The sequence below is a fragment of the Canis lupus genome, chromosome 22, assembly GCF_003254725.2.
Source record: "Canis lupus dingo isolate Sandy chromosome 22, ASM325472v2, whole genome shotgun sequence".
Taxonomy (NCBI): Eukaryota; Metazoa; Chordata; class Mammalia; order Carnivora; family Canidae; genus Canis; species Canis lupus.
In genome coordinates, this window is record NC_064264.1 from 25,994,594 (window position 1) to 26,013,732 (window position 19,139).

The following is a 19,139-nucleotide window of genomic DNA, read 5'->3' on the forward strand; positions in this document are numbered from 1 at the left end:
ACTTACACTAGTAAGTAGAATGCCTACAATAATTTGATTCATGCCCAATATGTTGGACACGAAAAATTACTGTGCTGTGCTGTATTGTGAAAGTTTTTTCAAATCAAGCATGCTAATGAAAATTTGAAGTGTTCTGTAAAGACTTGAGTCTATCCTTTAAAAAAAAAAAAAAACAGGAACATTCTTTCTCTCTCTTTTTTTTTTTTAAGATTTTATTCATTCATTCACGAGAGACACAGAGAGAGAGAAGAGGCAAAGACACAGGCAGAGGGAGAAGCAGGCTCCACACAGAGAGCCTGACGTGGGACTCGATCCCGGGTCTCCAGGATCATTCCCCAGGCCTTAGGCGGTGCTAACCCGCAGAGCCACCCAGGCTGCCCCAGAAACTTTATTTCAATTCATCTTGTTTCAACTGTGCTCAAAATATAGGTGGTATCTAAAGAGATTATTGCATTCCCCAGAAATAGTATGGATAGAACAGTGAAAATAGGGTTTATAATTATCCATCTCTGAGTTCAATCCCCTAGTGAGTTCTCCTCTTCAATTTGAGCACGTTTTTAAAATTATGTGTGCTTTAGTTTACTTATATAAAAATGAGACAAACAATACTTCTGGCGTAATTTGACACAAGAAATAAATATTTAGTCATTACCAGAGTTCCTATCATGCATTAGTTACTCAATAAACATTTGCACACCTCCTTATTTTAACCAATTAACTATTTTGATTAAATTATTTTTAATTTAACAATGTTTGACCAGATACCAAGTTAATAACTGAAGATACAGGAGTGAAAATTCTAGATGTATATATTGATTCCATGTATAAAAATACTTGAGATTTCTCAGCAAAATGTATAAAATGTATATGTATTTGAAAAGTTGGATTTGGGGATCCCTGGGTGGCGCAGCGGTTTGGCGCCTGCCTTTGGCCCAGGGCGCGATCCTGGGGACCCGGGATCGAGTCCCACATCAGGCTTCCGGTGCATGGAGCCTGCTTCTCCCTCTGCCTGTGTCTCTGCCTTTGTCTCTCTCTCTCTGTGACTATCATAAATAAATAAAAATTTAAAAAAATAAAAAATAAAATAAAATAATAAAAAAAGAAAAGTTGGATTTGTTTCTTTCCATTGGATAGTATGCACAAAGTCTTACAGTACACCTATATTTTACTTGCAATTATACCTATAAAAGAAACATGTAGCAAGAAGTAACATGTAGGTCGGCATCCCTCGGTGGCTCAGCGGTTTAGCCCCGCCTTCAGCCCAGGGCATGATCCTGGAGACCCGGGATGGAGTCCCATGTCGGACTCCCCGCATGGAGCCTGCTTCTCCCTCTGCCTATGTTTCTGCCTCTCTCTCTCTCTCTCTCTCTCTCTCTGTGTGTCTCATGAATAAATAAATATTATCTTAAAAAAAAAGAAGTATCATGTAGGTAAATTCAAGCAACCATTTTGAAAAAAATTTCAGGTATTTTTTCACATGCAAAAACATTCTTTTTGTGTGTGTTTTACATCTGCAATATGGCCATGGCTCTTCTAAGTCACATGATTAAGAGAAAATTAGCATAAGCTTTTAAAAACGTTTTCCAAAAAGTAAAGCTCTCTTTGAATGTATTCATAGGATTTCCAAATATGTTACTTAACAAATGAATATTTCACTTTAAGAAATCCTATGCTAACTTACAGAGGAAACTAAAAATCAGTTAAAAATGTAATGATCAGTAATGAAAAGTTGACGTTAAAAAATGTCAAATTAATGAAGAATTACACATACTTATTAATGTGGTGTTTTAGGAACAAAATTTATTGAGATTAGGTAAAAAAATGAAGTAGCTGCTGAGGGCAAATTCTAGGTACAGATTTTTTTTCATATAGAATGGGAATAAATATTTACTTGTAGAAGACTATAACTCAAGGTATTTTCAGTAATATTTTGTGAAGACACACTAAAGAAACAGCAGAGCAACACACTCAATTCCATATATTGCTAAAATCTCACTTTAAATATTTCTGATTCTTATAGATAAAAGAAACATGGACTGGTAATGGTAGTCCATGTCACATGTGTTTAATTATAATCCTGAAATTCAAGACATTAATGCCTAGGAACCCCAGAAGCAATAGATTTCCTTGAATTCAGGCCAAGAACAACAGCAGTCTAGGCAAAATTAGCTGGATGGACAGTTGACACATTCAAGGGAAAATGAATATTACTGTTGAGAGTATGAGATAGTGCACTAATGGAAGGGATGATGCTGACCATTTTTATGATCAATTTAGAGAATTTCAAAAGCAGCAGCCCGCCTGTTTCATTAAAATAACAATATTGGTATTTCAGGAAGTTCGTATTTCTAAGATGTTTACCTTCCAATAGTCATCTCTCATTGATACATACAGTATTTTATTATAGATGATTGATGTGAAGCTCACTGTAATTTCAAAAATTCATAGAATATTATTATGTCATGAAATCCATGCCGAGAAAGCAATTGCCGTTATAAATCAAAGAGACAACTCATATGGACAGGTCATATGGTAACGGGTTCTCTTGGAATGGTAACCTTAAATGTAATTTATTCAATAAGTAACTTAAAGGTTATATTGGATAAGATGAATCTCATGCTTAAATAACTTCAAAATATTGTTATATTGCAATATTAAGAAATTAATTTTCTTGAAATTTAGAGATATTTGCATTTATATTCATTTGAATCAACATGGTTCTGTGCTATTCTTAAATGTCCTCCCCCAAATATAATTCCCTAGAAGCATTTCATTAAGCGACATAAGATAATAGGTAATACAAAAGGCATTTACCACTTTCATAGATGAATGGGGGTACCCAAAGAGAAGAGCAGATTTCAAAAACCTTCACAATGCTACATTTTCACATTTAGAAAATAATTTCCAACTAGGTGTTTTAATAAAGGAAAGAATACCTCAAAAATTGACATCCAGGGAGTCATGCATTACTAAAGGATTAAACATTTGATCTTAATAATGAATAGTAGAGATGTTTAAAGAGAATATTGGTGATATAGAATCACATTTCTAACTCTAAACCAAAATAGCAACTTATAATTTCATAGCCCTTTGGAATAGACAAAGAGCTTTACACTACTTTTAATTCTTATCAACTCAACAGTTTCTTTAAGTCCTAGCCTTACCTTACCTCCCAGGAAGCAGACTCAAATCATTAGAAAATACCTATTTAGAAAAATAGTCTTTCCACATATCACTGCATTTCTTAAATGAAAACTAATGGGAATATGTTTGATAAAATGATTTCCATCAAAGGACTGACATAAAAGGCATTTCAGTAAATTAAATATGAACCATAAAATTCTGTATATCATCATGGTCAAAAAGTAATCTTGACATAAGAGGATTTTATTGGGAGACAAATATTTTTATTTGAACTAATTGGAAAATACAAAGAAATTTTTTTAAAAACTGAGGAAATGATTATAATCTGGTGCCATAAATATTGGGAAAGGACCTATTATTCCCTGAACTGTTATTCTCAGAGAGATATATAACTTGTATACTATTTGGAATAAGGCATAAATCCTGTTTTGAAAATCATCATAATAGAGTGAAATATCAGATGACATCTTGCTATATAAGACTTTGCAAAGCAGTTTGTGCTACATTAGCTTCTTCACAAAGTCCTATCAAGTAGGAGATTCAGCAGATCTTATGTTTGGTTTATGGATGATAAAGTATTTCAGAAGGCAGCTTGATATAGGAAAATAATGAGTAAACTGGAATCAGAAAACTTGAACTGAAAACTAACTTTATCACATAACAGTGAAACTCTGAACAAGTCTGTTAGCACTTTTTTCTCTTCTAAAATGATGTCTGAGGTACCTGTACCTACCTTGTGATAATTGAACAATGAGGCCAAATAGTATTAGTCAAGGTCACAGGGCTAGGAAGTGTTGAAGAGAAGGAAAGCCCAAATTGAACACCAATAAAAAATAAATTTATTATAAACAAAAACAAAAAAAAAAAGAGAGAGAGAGAAGGAAAGCCAGGCTTTTTAGTTCTAGGTTAGGAGGAGCTACATCACAATACCATGTTATTTGGAAAGTGTGTCCTTAAAAAGAATCAAAACCTACTCAATGTATTCTAAAATCAACAAAGATCACAGAATTGAATCCATGATTGTCTTCTCTAGGAATCAGGCTTCTGGCAGCTTTAGTTAAAATGTAAAATGGTACAAAGATCTTGAAAGAGTTTAGTCTACTGTACATACATCCTTAGCCATATATCAACAAGTGAACATGATAAAAAGCTCTCACATTAATTATACTGACTACTTCCTTAATGAAGTGCAAAAGTGTTTGTGTAATCTGATTCAATTTATTGAATTAGGTTACAGTTTTATCATTTTGAAAACCAGCTTCATTGTTGACTTTACAGTATATGTCAATTCCTTTCCAACAATTAAATAGCACAGCATACAGCTGTAATCAATTCAAAGTAATCTCCATTTTTAAGGTCTACTACCATTTGTAGTATGCATATTTCTGGAAGCAAAATAGGACAGTTTAAACATATAACTATAACAATGACATCTCATATCCATTAAGCTTATTCTGCTCACATATGAAAATTTAGAAAAAGAATTCCTTGTCATTAAGTCCTGAAAAGTAAACATATAATGACAAATTTTAGTGTACTCTATAGAGTACATTTATATGGTTTGAATAAATCGTCAAACTGAGACTTTCTAAGCCTTAGCCCTACATTTTTTTAAGTTATTGATTTTTTTTTTTTCTTAAATCCAATGAGCACAGAAAGTCAGCAATAGGGGGCATCTAGGTGGCTCAGTCAGTTAAGCAATCAACTATTGATTTCAGCATAGGTCATAATCTCAGTGTCGTGAAGCCAAGCCCCATGTCAGGCTCTATGCTGGGCATGGAGACTGCTCAAGATTCTCTCCCTTCTTCTCCCTCTGCTCCCCTCCACCCCACCCACCACTTGTGTGCACTCTCTCTAGAAACAAAACAGAAACAAAAACAAAAACAAAAACAAAACAAAAAAAACACAAAGAGAGTCACAATAATAATAACACCTGGATCAGCTTGTTCAATTATATAACACTTTATCTTTCTTTAATTTCATCATTTTCAGAATGTTACTACAAATTGTATCATTTGATATTCATGCAATTCAATGAGAAAAATAATTTTGAAATAATGAAAACATTATTTTTTATCAATGAAGAAATGAAGGATCAAAACATTTGACTTAATTATTACACATCTAAAAACTGGTGTGGTTGGAAGATTCCTGATTTTTAAGAACTGACTTCTTTCTTGGGGACTTTATTTTTTAAATTGGAAAGTCAAATCAAAGTAATCTATGGTAAAGGTCAAAGTCTCTCATTTAAATCTCTTTAAGAGTTCATGTCTTTCTATCATTTGTAATGATCTTTACTGGATAAAATACTATTTTTTTTTTTTTTTACCACTGGCTCCAAATCTTACCATGGCTTATAGGATCGCCATTTCCTCCTATCTATTAATTTTGCAGCTATGTACCCCTTCATGGAGTACTTGTGAAAGAAGGGCAAAGAGAACAAAGGAGGTAAGGGCATTTAAAAATTTATTTCAACTGAAAAAAATGTGTTTGTTAGCTTACCATAGTCATAGTTCTAACCATGAGTTAACTATTCCATCCATGAATGGACATGTCACAAAGGGTATGATAGCCTATAAATATGAAGCATTAATCTCAAAAGTAGTTTTTTAAAACAACAAAAATATATAAGAATACAGACCCAGAGGATGGATATCCTTTAACTAGAAAGGCTCCATGTCAAATTTGGAAGAATAATTCAAAGTAAGATGAAATAGAATCATCAAGTTTTATAATTAGAAGGGAGCAAGACAATCTTATCCAATTTACCTCTCTCCAATGCAAAATTATCTTCACATTTCCCTAACAGTGATTACTAAGTTAGGAGATGGATGGCTGAGGTCAAGGAGGGAGATAATTTCTTTTTAAAACTATTACTCTTTGGTATCATGAACAATATGGCCTATAAAGATTAATTAAATATAAAAACTGTGGCTAACAACTTTTCATCCCTCTTTCTGCTTGAACACTTCTGTCAGTAGGGAAAGTTAAGGCTTTATAAGTAATAGGTTCTACTCTTAGATAGTTCTCCACCTCGCAAGGCTCTTTTATATGGAAGCCGATACAGACCTCTCTTCATTATTGTGCATCAGTTAGATTTCTGTCTTTAGAAGAGCACAGTGGGGAGTCTACTCTATCATCTACTTTCAGACACTCTGTGAGTCTTCCTGAGACTCACTTCTTTAGATTAAGCATCACCAACATTTCCAAATCTCTAGTCTATTCTCATAATGCTAAACAGTTTGTCAAGGTCCTATTAAAACTGTGGTGTCATGACTGACAGTGATATCCCAGACATCATCTGAAGTGTTGAGAAAAATATTCTTGTTGTTTCCCTCTATCTAGGTGTTATATTCCTATCCAGTTAAGCTTAGGTTTATATTAGTGCTTTCAGAAGTTTCATCACAATGTTGGTTTATATAATTACATAATCAAATAAAATCCTTACGTGTTATCATGCAGAATGTTTTCAAATCAGATCTCATTCATGACCATGAATGTTTTAGGAAGCTGAATGGAAGGCTTTATTAATACTGCTGTCTTTCTGACATTTATCAAGTTCTCTTGAAATATTTGGTCCTGTCAATACTTTCAATAAACAATTCTACTTCTTTACAAAGAAGAGTGTGAAGTTGTAAAACTTCTCCCCAAAATGCTTGTAAAAAATATTTTCAACAAGCCAAGAGGACATCATTTTGGGAAGGAGTTGAAGCTTTGAAGTTAGTCTCAGAAAGGAGAGTCTACCAAAGACATAGAAGGAGACCGCACAAATAATTGTTTATCTGGTTTTACATGACTTTGTTCTATATCATCTTTAGGAATATTCAAAGTATATCTATAGCAGAATAGGTTGTTTTTCCTGAATGAACAATATTTTTATTTCTCGGTTTTCTTACTAGGGAGGGAACCAGGATAGTAACAGCACCTCCTACTGGTCAAGATAATGCAGTGAGCAATAAAAGACGTCATACTGTATAACCAAGGGATTATTAGAAGACTGTCTGAGAATCTCACAATAAATGGATAGTCCACAGAGCCCCAGCTAATCCACACACCATCCACTATCATAATCAAAAGTTAACTCAAATCTGATTTGCTTTTCTTAATGTAAATAAACTTCTCTTCTGTCAAAGGAGGCATCATATTACTAAAAAGGAAGCAAATAATACCTTGCAATTAGTCAATTAAGAATATTAGCAACCTTATTACTTCGAATCTACTGAGAGAGAAGTGTAAGTAGATTATAACTCATACTATGGCCCAGTGTAAGCATGTAAGAACACAGAACTCAGAAACTTGGAAGAGAGAAACAAATGAGGGAAGAAAGGACTGTAATTTTCCTCTAAATTAAGTAGATGGGAGGCCTGTCCAGAAGTCTACTATTATATAGTTAATTAAACCTAAAAATAACAGATCTTTGCTCTAAAAGCTCAGAAAAAAAGACATTTATGAATTTCTATTACACAAGTAATAGAGCCAGGGCATATTGTGATTGGGCTGAAATGCTTGATTCTAATGCATACTGCATATTTAATAAAGTAAATATATTTATTATGCAGTTCCTCATACCAAAGCTGTATGTACACTTAGTTAAATTATTAGCTATATTTTATTCACATATGTATTAAATTTAGTTCTATATCAAGATACTGTGGGCACAATGAAGATTCCAATCCTTAAGGACAGTATAATATAGTATATAATATGCAGGAATTTTAGGAATGCCTGGGTGGCTCAGTGGTTGAGTGTCTGCCTTTGGCTCAGGGCGTGATCCTGGAGTCCTGGGATTTGAGTCCTGCATCGGGCTTCCTGCATAGAACCTGCTTCTCCTTCTGCCTGTGTCTCTGCCTCTCTCTCTGTGTCTTTCATGAATAAATAAATAAAATGCAGGAATTTTAAAGACTAATGAGTTCTATATTGCCATTTTATTCCTATAGATATTGCTTTCTCTAGAGTATCAATCTGGAGATATAAATTTCATCAACTGTTCATGATAATACTTAATGTAGCCATCATAACCTATAAACAAACAAATAAAGGCCCTCCATTTACTTATTACATCTCTGTTAGTCTCTACCCTCTGAGTCTTTAATCTGGAATCTAACCATGCTTAATGGGAATTTTAAGTTACATTATATTACACCACTGTTTAAATTTGATAACTTGGAAGCATAATAATTCCCTTCAGAAATCCTTTACTAAACATATATTAGCCATATTCATTGAACAAATATTTATTTTGAGTATCTACTCTGTGGCAAGCAATATTCTACACACTCGGATACCACAGTGAATAAAAATCACAAAAATCTCCAAATGCATGTCTACCACACCATGCTTAAGCCCCTCATAGTAGCTGGCCCAGCCAGGGACGCGCTGGATTGGTAAACTAATATGACCCCCAAATTATGCCCATATTCTAATGTAGGGAAGTTATGAATGCCACTTTTCATGGAAGATGTTTTGCAGGTGTGATTATGCTAAGGATCTTGAGATGAGAATATTTTCCTGGATTATCTAATGAGCTCTAAATACGATCACAGATGTCTTACAAGAGAGGCAGAAGTAAATTTTATACACCTGTGCCTGCGCAGGCGCACCCACACATACACACAGGAAAAGGCAGAAATTAGTGTGAGGGAACCACAAGCCAAGAAGAAATGCTGGCAGTTACCAGACACTCAGAGTCCAGGAACAAAGGCTCCCCAAGAGCCGCCAGAGGCAGTGTGACCCTGCCTACACCTTGATTCGGCCAAGTGATACCAAATTTGGACTTCTACAGAATTATGAGAGAATAAATTTCCATTTATTTAATAGGATAATTTGTTATAGCAGCCACAGGTAATTAACACAGTATTCAGTAAAAATGTTAAAACTAAGTAAGTTATATGATGAAGTCTAGGGTTTAGGCTGGCCTTTCAAAAAGGAAAATAAAAAAGGTATTTTCTTTTTCTCTTCAAGAAGACTATGAGGGAACATGCATTAAGTACTGGTAAGTTAAATGCACTACCCTCAAAATACCTAGTGATTTAACTTCACAAATGTTCCCTACATATAAATGAATGAAAATGCATACATACACATACTACATAACACTAATACTTTATAAATCGTTTATATCATATTTACTCTTTGAGCAAAACATTCAGTAGATTGTTATGTTTATTTGTGAAGACAATCAATCCACTTGTGGCTGTTTTACTTGTGCATATTTCTATTATCCTTACTTGTGAGTTTCCCCAGGGAATGCAATCCATTTGTTTTAATAAACTTCTCAATATACAATATACAATACACCATGAGCTTTCTCCCCAGAAGTTGAATGTTTAATGCATTTAAAGTATTACAAATGCTGATATTGCAAAAAGAGGTAGTTCAAATGTTGTTGCTGGTTAGTAGCATTTAGCCAGAAAAGTAAAAATACATAAACTTTGAATATAATCCTTTGAATTCTAAATACACATGAGAATACTTTCCTATAATCTTTTTTTGTTTCTTTAAGAAAAGAATGTTTCTATGGGATTAATTCTGGATTAACATTGTCCTGCTCTAGTATTTTTTCCAAAATGATAAAATTGTGCTTAGAAGTTCTTACCTTTTAAGCATAGTGCATGTGTATTTACAATTGCTTTCTTTATCTTGAATGCATATTGGTTATGCGCCCACAAGGTCACAGTGAAGGAAAATGTATGTCCAAGACACAAAACTAAAAGTCATTCATTCAATTTGCATATATTTAAATTTTTTCCTTCTAAGTCAAATGCAAATATTTGGGACTCACTGAGTTACTTCTTAATACTTATATAAAATTGTATTTCAAAACTAGTTTGCATTCTGCCCTAAAGATAAATTCAGGAAGTTGGCCAAATACACTAGCCAAATTGCACTCCTGGCACAAGAGGGAAATATTTAGAATTCCTAAATAACTCTTTCCTTAATTGTAAAATACACACAATTCTATAAAAAGTATGAATGTTGTTAGAACTCTGTTGCTAGGATAAATTTATTCCAAACTGGTATTTGTTATCAAAAATGATTTATGACATGTACTCAGTCCAAGTAAATGTAGAGAGCACTACAGGAGGCATTGCGTTGTAAGACTCTACAAAGAGCCTTCTTTCTTTCATTAACTTCCACTTCTGGTTGCTATGGCATCCTGTGACAACCATAAATTTTGGAAATTATCACCATCTGCCCACGCCCCCTTCTAAGGTTACACACAAGCCCACTCAAGCAACCAAAATAACAAATAAGCTTGATAAGCAATCTCAAGTTTTTCTTATAATTATAAATACCTAAGTACATAATATTAGGAGTAGAGAAATACTTTTTTTTTAAATATAGATTTTTTTTTCCTGAGAAAACAGATGCCTCCAGGAAAGACTGTTATTTAATTCCAGTGTTCAATTGTTGAAAAGAAAACATGAGGGAATGATTACAAACAAATTGATAGATTTTTATAAATTTGTCAAAATTAGTAAATTTTCTCTTTCACAGGACCAATTTTGGCAACTTCTAAGGTAAATTTGCATTGTTTATACTTTTCAAATTGTAATACTGGAAGTCCAAAGTACAGATCAATGTTCAGGTAGGTTACAATTTAAATCTTAGAAAGGATTTGAAATTTTGAGGGTGTTTTTTTTTCTTTTTTTTTTCTTTTTTACTTCCGTTGTTTTCTTGAGGATTAAATGTTTGTTTTACTAGTTTTAGAAACATGACTTTCAAGTCTTTTAAAGATACTGATATAACTATAGACTCTTGGAAATAATTTTTTAATTGCAAACCCACAGGTTAAAAACATAGTAGAAATATCATCAAACTAGTTTGCCTAATACCAATGATACTGATATATAACTTTTTCATTAGTTGTCTTTAAAAAGACAACTAACACACCTCACCTTCCCCATCTTAAGAAGAAAAAAATGATGTTTTATTTTTTAAAGAAAGTCACAAATATTGAAAAGTAGCAAATATAAATAAAGTCCAGAGACATAAAAGTCTGTGTATTCATAGTAAATCATATTCCCTGTATACACCAAGGTCTCCTTGAGAGAAAAGTGTTACACTCTTTTGAGAACTATAAGATTTCTTTAAAGCCATTAAATTTTCCAGTTAATGTTTAAAGTGAGTAAATAATCCAAGGGATGGAGACATTAGTCTGTGTTCAACTAAAATCTAAACTTCTCCATCTAGAATTTTATGCAAAAGACCAATCACATTGAATATATTATGATAACACCCCCTCATGTGCAACAGTCAACTCCCTGGCAGGTACAAATCTTTGAAAGATCTCTGAAAGTTTAAAGTAAATGAAATATACGTGGAATTTAAGAAATAAAGGAGACGTACATAGAAGAAAGGAAAAGAGGGACGGAGAGAGAGAGAGAGAGAGAGAGAGACAAACCATAAGAGATTGTTAACTACAGAGTAAACAGAGGGGTGCTGGAGGAGACCTGGGTGGAGGGATGTGCTAACGCAGGGGTGGGTGTTAAGGGGGCACTTGTGATAAGTATTGGGTGTTATATGTAAGTGATGACACATAAATTCTACTCCTGAAACTAATATTACATTATATGTTAACTAACTAAAATTTAAATAAAAACTTAAACAAAAAAAAGAAAGTAAGTGAAATAGGTAATAGTGAGCTCATGCTCCCCATGTCTTAGAGTCATGGGGACTCTACAGAGCACTGAGCTGTTCAAAACCTACTTTTCAATCCATTTTACTACCTGATGAGCCTCTATTCATCTTTTTCTAGAATATGACTCTTTAAGGTCTTTTTTCAGAAAAATGTTTAATAAGCTTGAAAAATTCTGGTTACTAGGTTCATGACACACTAGGAAGAACAAAAGTAAACAAAAAACAAACAAACAAAAACATCTCTGGAGGAGAACAGCACAGCAACTTAAATACATGAAATTGATCCTACTTTAAAAATGAATGTCTATCGTAATGAGTCACGTTTCAATTACCTTTGGTGTCTCTGTTCACCAAGCCAGGAAAATATGTAATAAATTTCAGAAAAGGGTCTATTGAAAATAACTTAATATTTTGATTTTCCATTTTGGCATATGATCATCAACTATCTAGAAATTTCACTTACCCTAAAGTGACTTGATGATGTTAACTATGTGAGGCGTTGCTATGCTTAGACTGTCATAAAATCATCTTATTTCATCACTGCTTTGGTAATGAACTACTTACTATCTTTCCCTTAAAAAAAATTAAATATTGATAGACGATTTGGAACCAGGTTAATATGAATCCAATCTTGAATACTTTTCACCCACAAGATAACTGCAACACAAACTTTTCAAATAAAGAATGATTATTAAAATGATTTTTTAAAATCCCCATAACACAGTTCATTGAAAAGTTAATTAAGTCAACAATTCTTAGGCCTTTCTTCTAGCACACCTGAGTCTTTCAAACATAAAACATGAACAGTTAAGGTTTTAGTTACATCTAGCCTATGTGGTACAGAAAAAAAAATGCCAAATGTTCGGAACAGGAAATTTTATCTTGTTAAATAAAAACAGTTAAGTTTAATATGGCACTGCCTATTTCTTTTCTGAATCTCAAATTTGGCATTAGAATTTCAGCCAGTAGGATTCAATCACTTGAGAAACACGACTAATTAAACAAATGGAAATGATGATACTCGTTCTGTAATTGGGTCATTTTCAGCTGTTGATTTCATTTTTCTATGTTTCAAATTTTCATCTGCAAAATTAGCATAAAAATACAACTCTCCATAGCATTTTCAATAACTTACTGTTAAGTATATACCGTGGTATCTCACTGGGAAAAAAAAATATATATAAAAAGGAACAAATAGTTTCAATTCAACTCTACAAATGTTTGATAAAGGTCCACAAAGGTGAATGAATTGTTCAGATGTTCTCATAAAAATAAAAGTGAATTAAAGTAGTTATGCTTTCAAAGAGCTTCCTACCAAATATGGCATATGAAATCAGATTATCCATGATGGTATCAAAGCACAGAGAAAGAGAAATGTTACAAAATAAAAAAGAAAACACTGATATGGGAATTCAGAGAAAAGATAAAAACTCTCTTCATCTTGCCAGATTATCCTTCCTGTATCAGTTGTGTTACATGGCAATTGTTTATATGTATATCTCCTCAATAAACTCCTGTGATGGTAAGAATTAATACAAATAAAATCATCATCATTATTATTTTAATTTGCTCATAGGTAGATGAAAAATGGAAAGTGGGAAAATGTGTATAAGTAAATAAAAGACTCAACGAATACACCCAATTACTAGAAATCAAATGAGTTATTTTCATATCTAGTGCATTATTAGAGTTGTTTATGGAATGGAGCTTGTGAAGTCAAGGCTATTCTTTTTTTTGCACATTTTTTAAATTCCAGAAATGAACATCTTTCAGATGTTTCTAATGAAAATGTATTCACATTACAGTTTGAAAAAATAGGAGATATTTTATTGATGTAGTTACTGTCTTGTTTGGATGCATTTCAATCTATTTCAGAGTTCTTATGAACAAAAGCATAAATTTCAAATTCTGAGACCTGGAATTGAATAACCAACCGCTAACAGTTATAAGCTAATTGACCTTGGGAGAGTCACTTGATTCTCTCCTAGCTTCAGTTACTTACCAGGAAAATAGAGATAATAATTTGTAGTTTGAAATTAGTGAGAGGATTAATTAGAATAACTCCTAGCACTATTCTCAGTTTAGCTTCTTTCATTTTATTTTAAATAAAGAAATGGTGATAACCACAATGCAGTTTTGCAAGAAATTCTCATTGGTAGCATTACGTCAGTGTGCACAAGACACATTTGATGGGTATAAATTTCTATGTAAACATATACATATATAAAAACTATGTCATTGACTGAATCTTAATGTTTTGGCATAAATGGGTAGTATTCTTACCTGTTGGTGGGATTATCCCAGGAGACATGAGGCCAGGAACAGAATGTGGCATGATATGAGAGTTCTCTGGGGAGGTGACACTTTGAGTCCTCTTAGGAGGCCTTCCAGGTCTAGAACTGAAACAAACAAACAAAAAATTTTTACAATTAAGCTGTTGTCTTACACATCATTTCAAAGTTGTTTCAAGTGGTAACATGGACTGTAAATAAATTTGTTTCAAGGACGGTTGCTTTTGCAGTTAGATGTAATAGACTTCCATCACTAATTAGATTACATGCTGAATTCATTTTCCTCATTGAAGATCAGCCACTCTTGATGCATAATTCATAGCCTGCACCTCGTTACCTGCTTCTTCATATTAATATCTATACACAGTTTGAATTGCCTCGTTTGCATATGCTAAAGTTCTGCATGCAGCCTTCAGCACGAAAATTATGCACTAACTTGTAATAATTATTACAGTCAGCCTGCTATTGATTTATGAGACTTTTAAAAACCAAATATGTGTAGTACTTGTAATGAATGATATTTTAAGGTTCTTCAGGAAATTAAAAGGCAATGGCTGCCTAAGGAAATGTTCTGCTTGTTTGATTTAATACTACAGTTAGCTGGGAGGTGGAATGAAAGAGTGATTCAGACCTATAGCACATTTTTCGATGATATGTTTTATTACTTCGCACTGCTAGCCTGATATCTAGATGATAAATGACAATACATATCTAATGTGTGAAAAGGTCTTGCAATTTCTTTATTTTTTGTCATTTAAAAGATAAGTCAAGTTATCATTTAACCCTATTCTATTTAAATGAACAGCCCCACTAGGTTGCTTTACTTTTAATACACTAAAATAAATTGGAAAGGCTTAGGATTATTTGCAGGACATTGTTGAGAAACTGCCAGTATAGCCTCTTATATCTGCCTTTAGGATAAATAAAAACACATTGTGTTTGTGTTTTAGCGGTACTTCTCCTTTATATGCCTATTGCATGCGATTAACTTTTAAAATTACAAAAGCAGAAGGTGAAAAGGAGGTAAAGGCTTACTATTTTTGCAAGAGAATAACATGAAGAATATAATTTTAGTAATTCTTGAAACAAATACACTTAGAATTATGTTTTTCCTTTCTGCTTCTGTATCATGAATGTGCTGTTATGAAAGGCTTTCCCATCATCTGGCCAGTAGGTGCCTAGACATCTCAGAACTTCCAGAAAGAGCCTTCATAAGTTCACATTTCCATGTTAGCCTCAACTAAGATCCTTTGCCTATTCAGAAAATTCAAAGATCTTACCTTTACGATTTAGTGTAAGTGATATATGTGATCATTTAACAAACAATTATTAAGCACTTGCTGTTTTCAGAGCAATACACTGTGGAGATTAATTTGGGAGAATGGGTTCTTTAGTCTTCAGAAGCTTATGCTCTTGCCTAAGGGGGGAAATCTGGTGCATAAATAACCATGGCACACACCAGAATGTGCTAAGTGTCATAAGAAAGTTACAATCTGAATATTAATCGGAGGTTAATCTGGATGATGAGACTTCCATGTTAGGGAAGAGAGATAAGATTTCCTGACAGTAGAAGCATTAGAAAACAATTCTGCAGGACAGAGAGAAAAAGAATGGAGGGAAAGTGCACTCCAGTGAGAATATGAGAGAGGAAGGAAACATGACAATTAATGGATGTACAGAATTATCTCCAGTGAGCCAAAACAGGCCAAGGAAGATGAGAAGCAAAGGTGGATAATGCTAGATTTACAACTTGGGGCCAGATCCTGAAGGCCAGATCCTTTGAACCAAAAGCAAGGAGACTGTGAGTTTGTTTTGCTATTCCATAAGGACACCCTCCCTCATACTGTAGTATCTGTATAGCTACTTATTTTGATTTGTCATTATTATTCTTCATCTTCAACCATTTCGTTAACTCTTGTTATTTGCCTAGGATTAATCAAGCATCTGATAGTCTCCAGTCTTCCTGAGTTATCCTGCTATTGACATCCCTGAGATGCTAAGGAATAATGGCTAAATGTATATCTGTAGCCTAGGTCTTCCTCCTGGGATTTAGATAGATTAATGCCTGTTTAGTGGAAATCTCTGCTTAGATGTTCTTTAATAATCTAAGACTCAGCTTATCCAAATCTGAACTCAGCATCTTATCCATTAAAACCTATTTCTCTTTCCTTGGTTCAGCAAAATGGCACCTAACTGACTAAGCTAAAAATCCAGGACTCAGCTATGTCTTTTCCTCCCCTTGTATACTCAGATATCATCTCAATGAAGATGTCTCTCTGATCCATTTTCCTTTCTCTATTCCTACTTTCATCTTCCAGGTCAGTACCTCATTTCTTATTTGATCTACTGTTACAGTCTTCTGAACTCTTCTAAATCTATCTCCCAACTTTGTTCCACTGTAAAGTCTAGAGTTGAGAGTCAAAATAATTTTCCATACTGATCTCAGAAAGATTTTTCTAAAATTCAAATTTGATCGTGTTTTCCATTTGCTTAAGATATCAGTAGTTCTCTATAAGATTCACACTCCTTATCACAGCACCAAAGCCTTCCAACGCTCCTGCCTACTATTCCAATCTCACCATTTTATTCTTACATTCATGGCCCCCTGAATGAAGAGTGTCACAAGTTGCTTTAGTGTCCTATTGCACTACCTTTATAAATGCTGCTTCCCTTGCCACCAAGATCTTTTCTACACCAACTCACCTCACCCTCATCTCCATTTCACCTGGCTAACTTGAGTAAACTTTAATCATCCTTCTTACCAACCAGCATACTATATACAACAGCATCCTTATACTAACCAGCATACTAAGTAGGTATGCTTCCTATGCACTATGATAATCTATGGTGTACAACTCTTTCTGCACGGATCATGGTAATCTGTGCATTTGTTTTAATTTCCAGCATATTTAGCAAGAAAGTATATAAAATATATCTTTATATCCTTTAAACTTAACTCAATGCCTGGATTATTATATATTTACTTTCCTTTTTCTTTTTTTCACTCTATGTATTGAAATAAGTTTTAATCCATTTTAAGAAGTCGTTTCCCCCCAAAATTCCTCAAGTATCCTACTTTATCCATTCCAGTGCTCTGGAATTTTCCAAGAAATGAAAAGTAAGTCTTGACAAAAGTTTGGAATTTTGAGTCTAAGGATTATCCTAAATATGCATCAGAAGTCCAGAGAAAGAGCACAGAGATATTGAGAGACCTCAAGCAAGATGCCATGGAGAAAGTGAAAAAGGAAAAGGAAACTAACATTTGAAAGTTTTAGCAGTTTAATTTGTTTTGCTTTTAAAGAAAATGCAACTGTTTAAGAGTACTTTATTACTCAGGCCACAGGAGCTGTCCTCACTGCCCTCACTCGGGAAGTAGAAGTCAGGCTACTAAGTAGGAACAGGTTAGTTCATGCTGTGATTAGAATAGACCCAGTGGGCTCCTTTCACCCCAGATCTCTCCCGCCCAATCTATCACACTGCCTCCAATGCCACCAATAGAGATTTAGTGCTTTCAGTATTGAAGCTTTAAGGTCTTTTAAAGCCTTCCATTAAAATACCCCTGGTGGTAGCAACACCCTAAAGCCATCAACTAATACCCAACTGAGAATTACTTTACAATTAGAAGAGAGCACAATTTTGAGATGTCTACTCAAAGGATAGAGGGGACCAGAAAGAAGAAAATATTTAAAGGATAGTCAAGTCACTTATCCTTGAATAAGAATTTTCAAGAATAAGAATAAGACCACTAGAACTTCTCCTTGGAGTTTTACATAATGTCCTGGCAGAGGGAAAGTTAGAAGGTTTATTTATTGACAAGACTTTCCTCCATCCTTCATGACCTACAGTTCAATTAGATCCTCTTATTGATGGGTTTGGTATTTTACCTTTACTGTGGTCTTAGTCACTAACTACCAGAGGGTTCATCTCTAGAGAAGATAACTGAATTGTAAAATACTTGAATATTTAAATTACCTTCCACAGAGCTGTAGGGAAATTCCAAGAGAACCTGTGTAGTACTCCGCCCCTCTGGCCACACATGTATTGTCTTGATAACTCTATTTTCAAATACCAGCACTACCAATTTACTAGAAAATACAGCTTTGATCAAGACACAGGTTAGGTGTAAGTTATCTGAAAACATCTGATTAAATCAGGATTTTTTTTTTAAGTGGATCTGTTTACTTTGTAAGAAATAAGTTATTCTTGGAAAGAAAAATAAAAACAACTGAAAAGATGAAATGAAACAATTAGCAAAAGCATTTCTTGTTGGAATGATCAGTAGCCTCAATAGTAGCCACCTTCAAGCCTCCTTATCTATAATAGTAACCCAGATCTACCCCAGAGGATTAGAATAGCTGAACTTTCTTAGTTCTAACCAAAGCAGAAGACCTCACTTAAATAAATTATTACCCTTAACAGCTTGAATGAAATCAAATTTATGACTTTGGTAATTGTTTTTGCCAGCTTTACACATGAGCCATAGTACAGCCTTTGGTATTTTCAACCATCTGCATTCAAAGAAGAGAGAAATGGCTTAGAGGTGTCCAAATCCACACTTAATAACTCACTTACTTGGGAATCCACCCAGGTACACTCTTTCCTGAAGTTCTGAATGAAAATGCTTTCTTTTCTAGATAGATCACTGGGCAGATGTCTGCCTTAGTTCACACCATTAAATCTGTCTCATGCTAATTTCTGTCTCTCTCTCGCATAACTGTGTTTAGCAACTTTTCCTAGTCCTTTATTGTACTTATTCAGGGTGAAGTCAAAATTAAACTTAAAAAGAGAAAACTGAATTGATATAAATTAATAAGAAGCTAGGTGCATCCAAAGACTGGATCATTTAAAATGTTAGGGGAGGGTACAGCACAGACTTTTCAATCCCCCACCTTCACTGTGCACATCTTCTGCTAATCTTTTCAGTAGTCTTTGAGATATTAAGTTCAATTTTCCTCCTGAGAGTCAGAGCAGAGAAACATGTAAAATCCAGGAAGAGACTGTGATGCCTGTAAGTCAGGAAATGCAAAAGTAGCTACCTAGCAAAAATTTTGTTCCAAATCCTAC

The 19,139-nt window shown here is 33.8% G+C and overlaps 1 protein-coding gene across 1 annotated transcript in view; it reads right to left on the reverse strand.

Moving 5' to 3' along the window:
• DACH1 (dachshund family transcription factor 1) overlaps positions 1–19,139 on the reverse strand; it is a 429,427-nt gene that overhangs the window by 235,558 nt on the left and 174,730 nt on the right. The window contains exon 2 of the mRNA XM_025441318.3: positions 14,068–14,183. Within this exon, the coding sequence (XP_025297103.3) occupies positions 14,068–14,183 (116 nt within the window). The remainder of the gene's footprint in view (positions 1–14,067; positions 14,184–19,139) is intronic.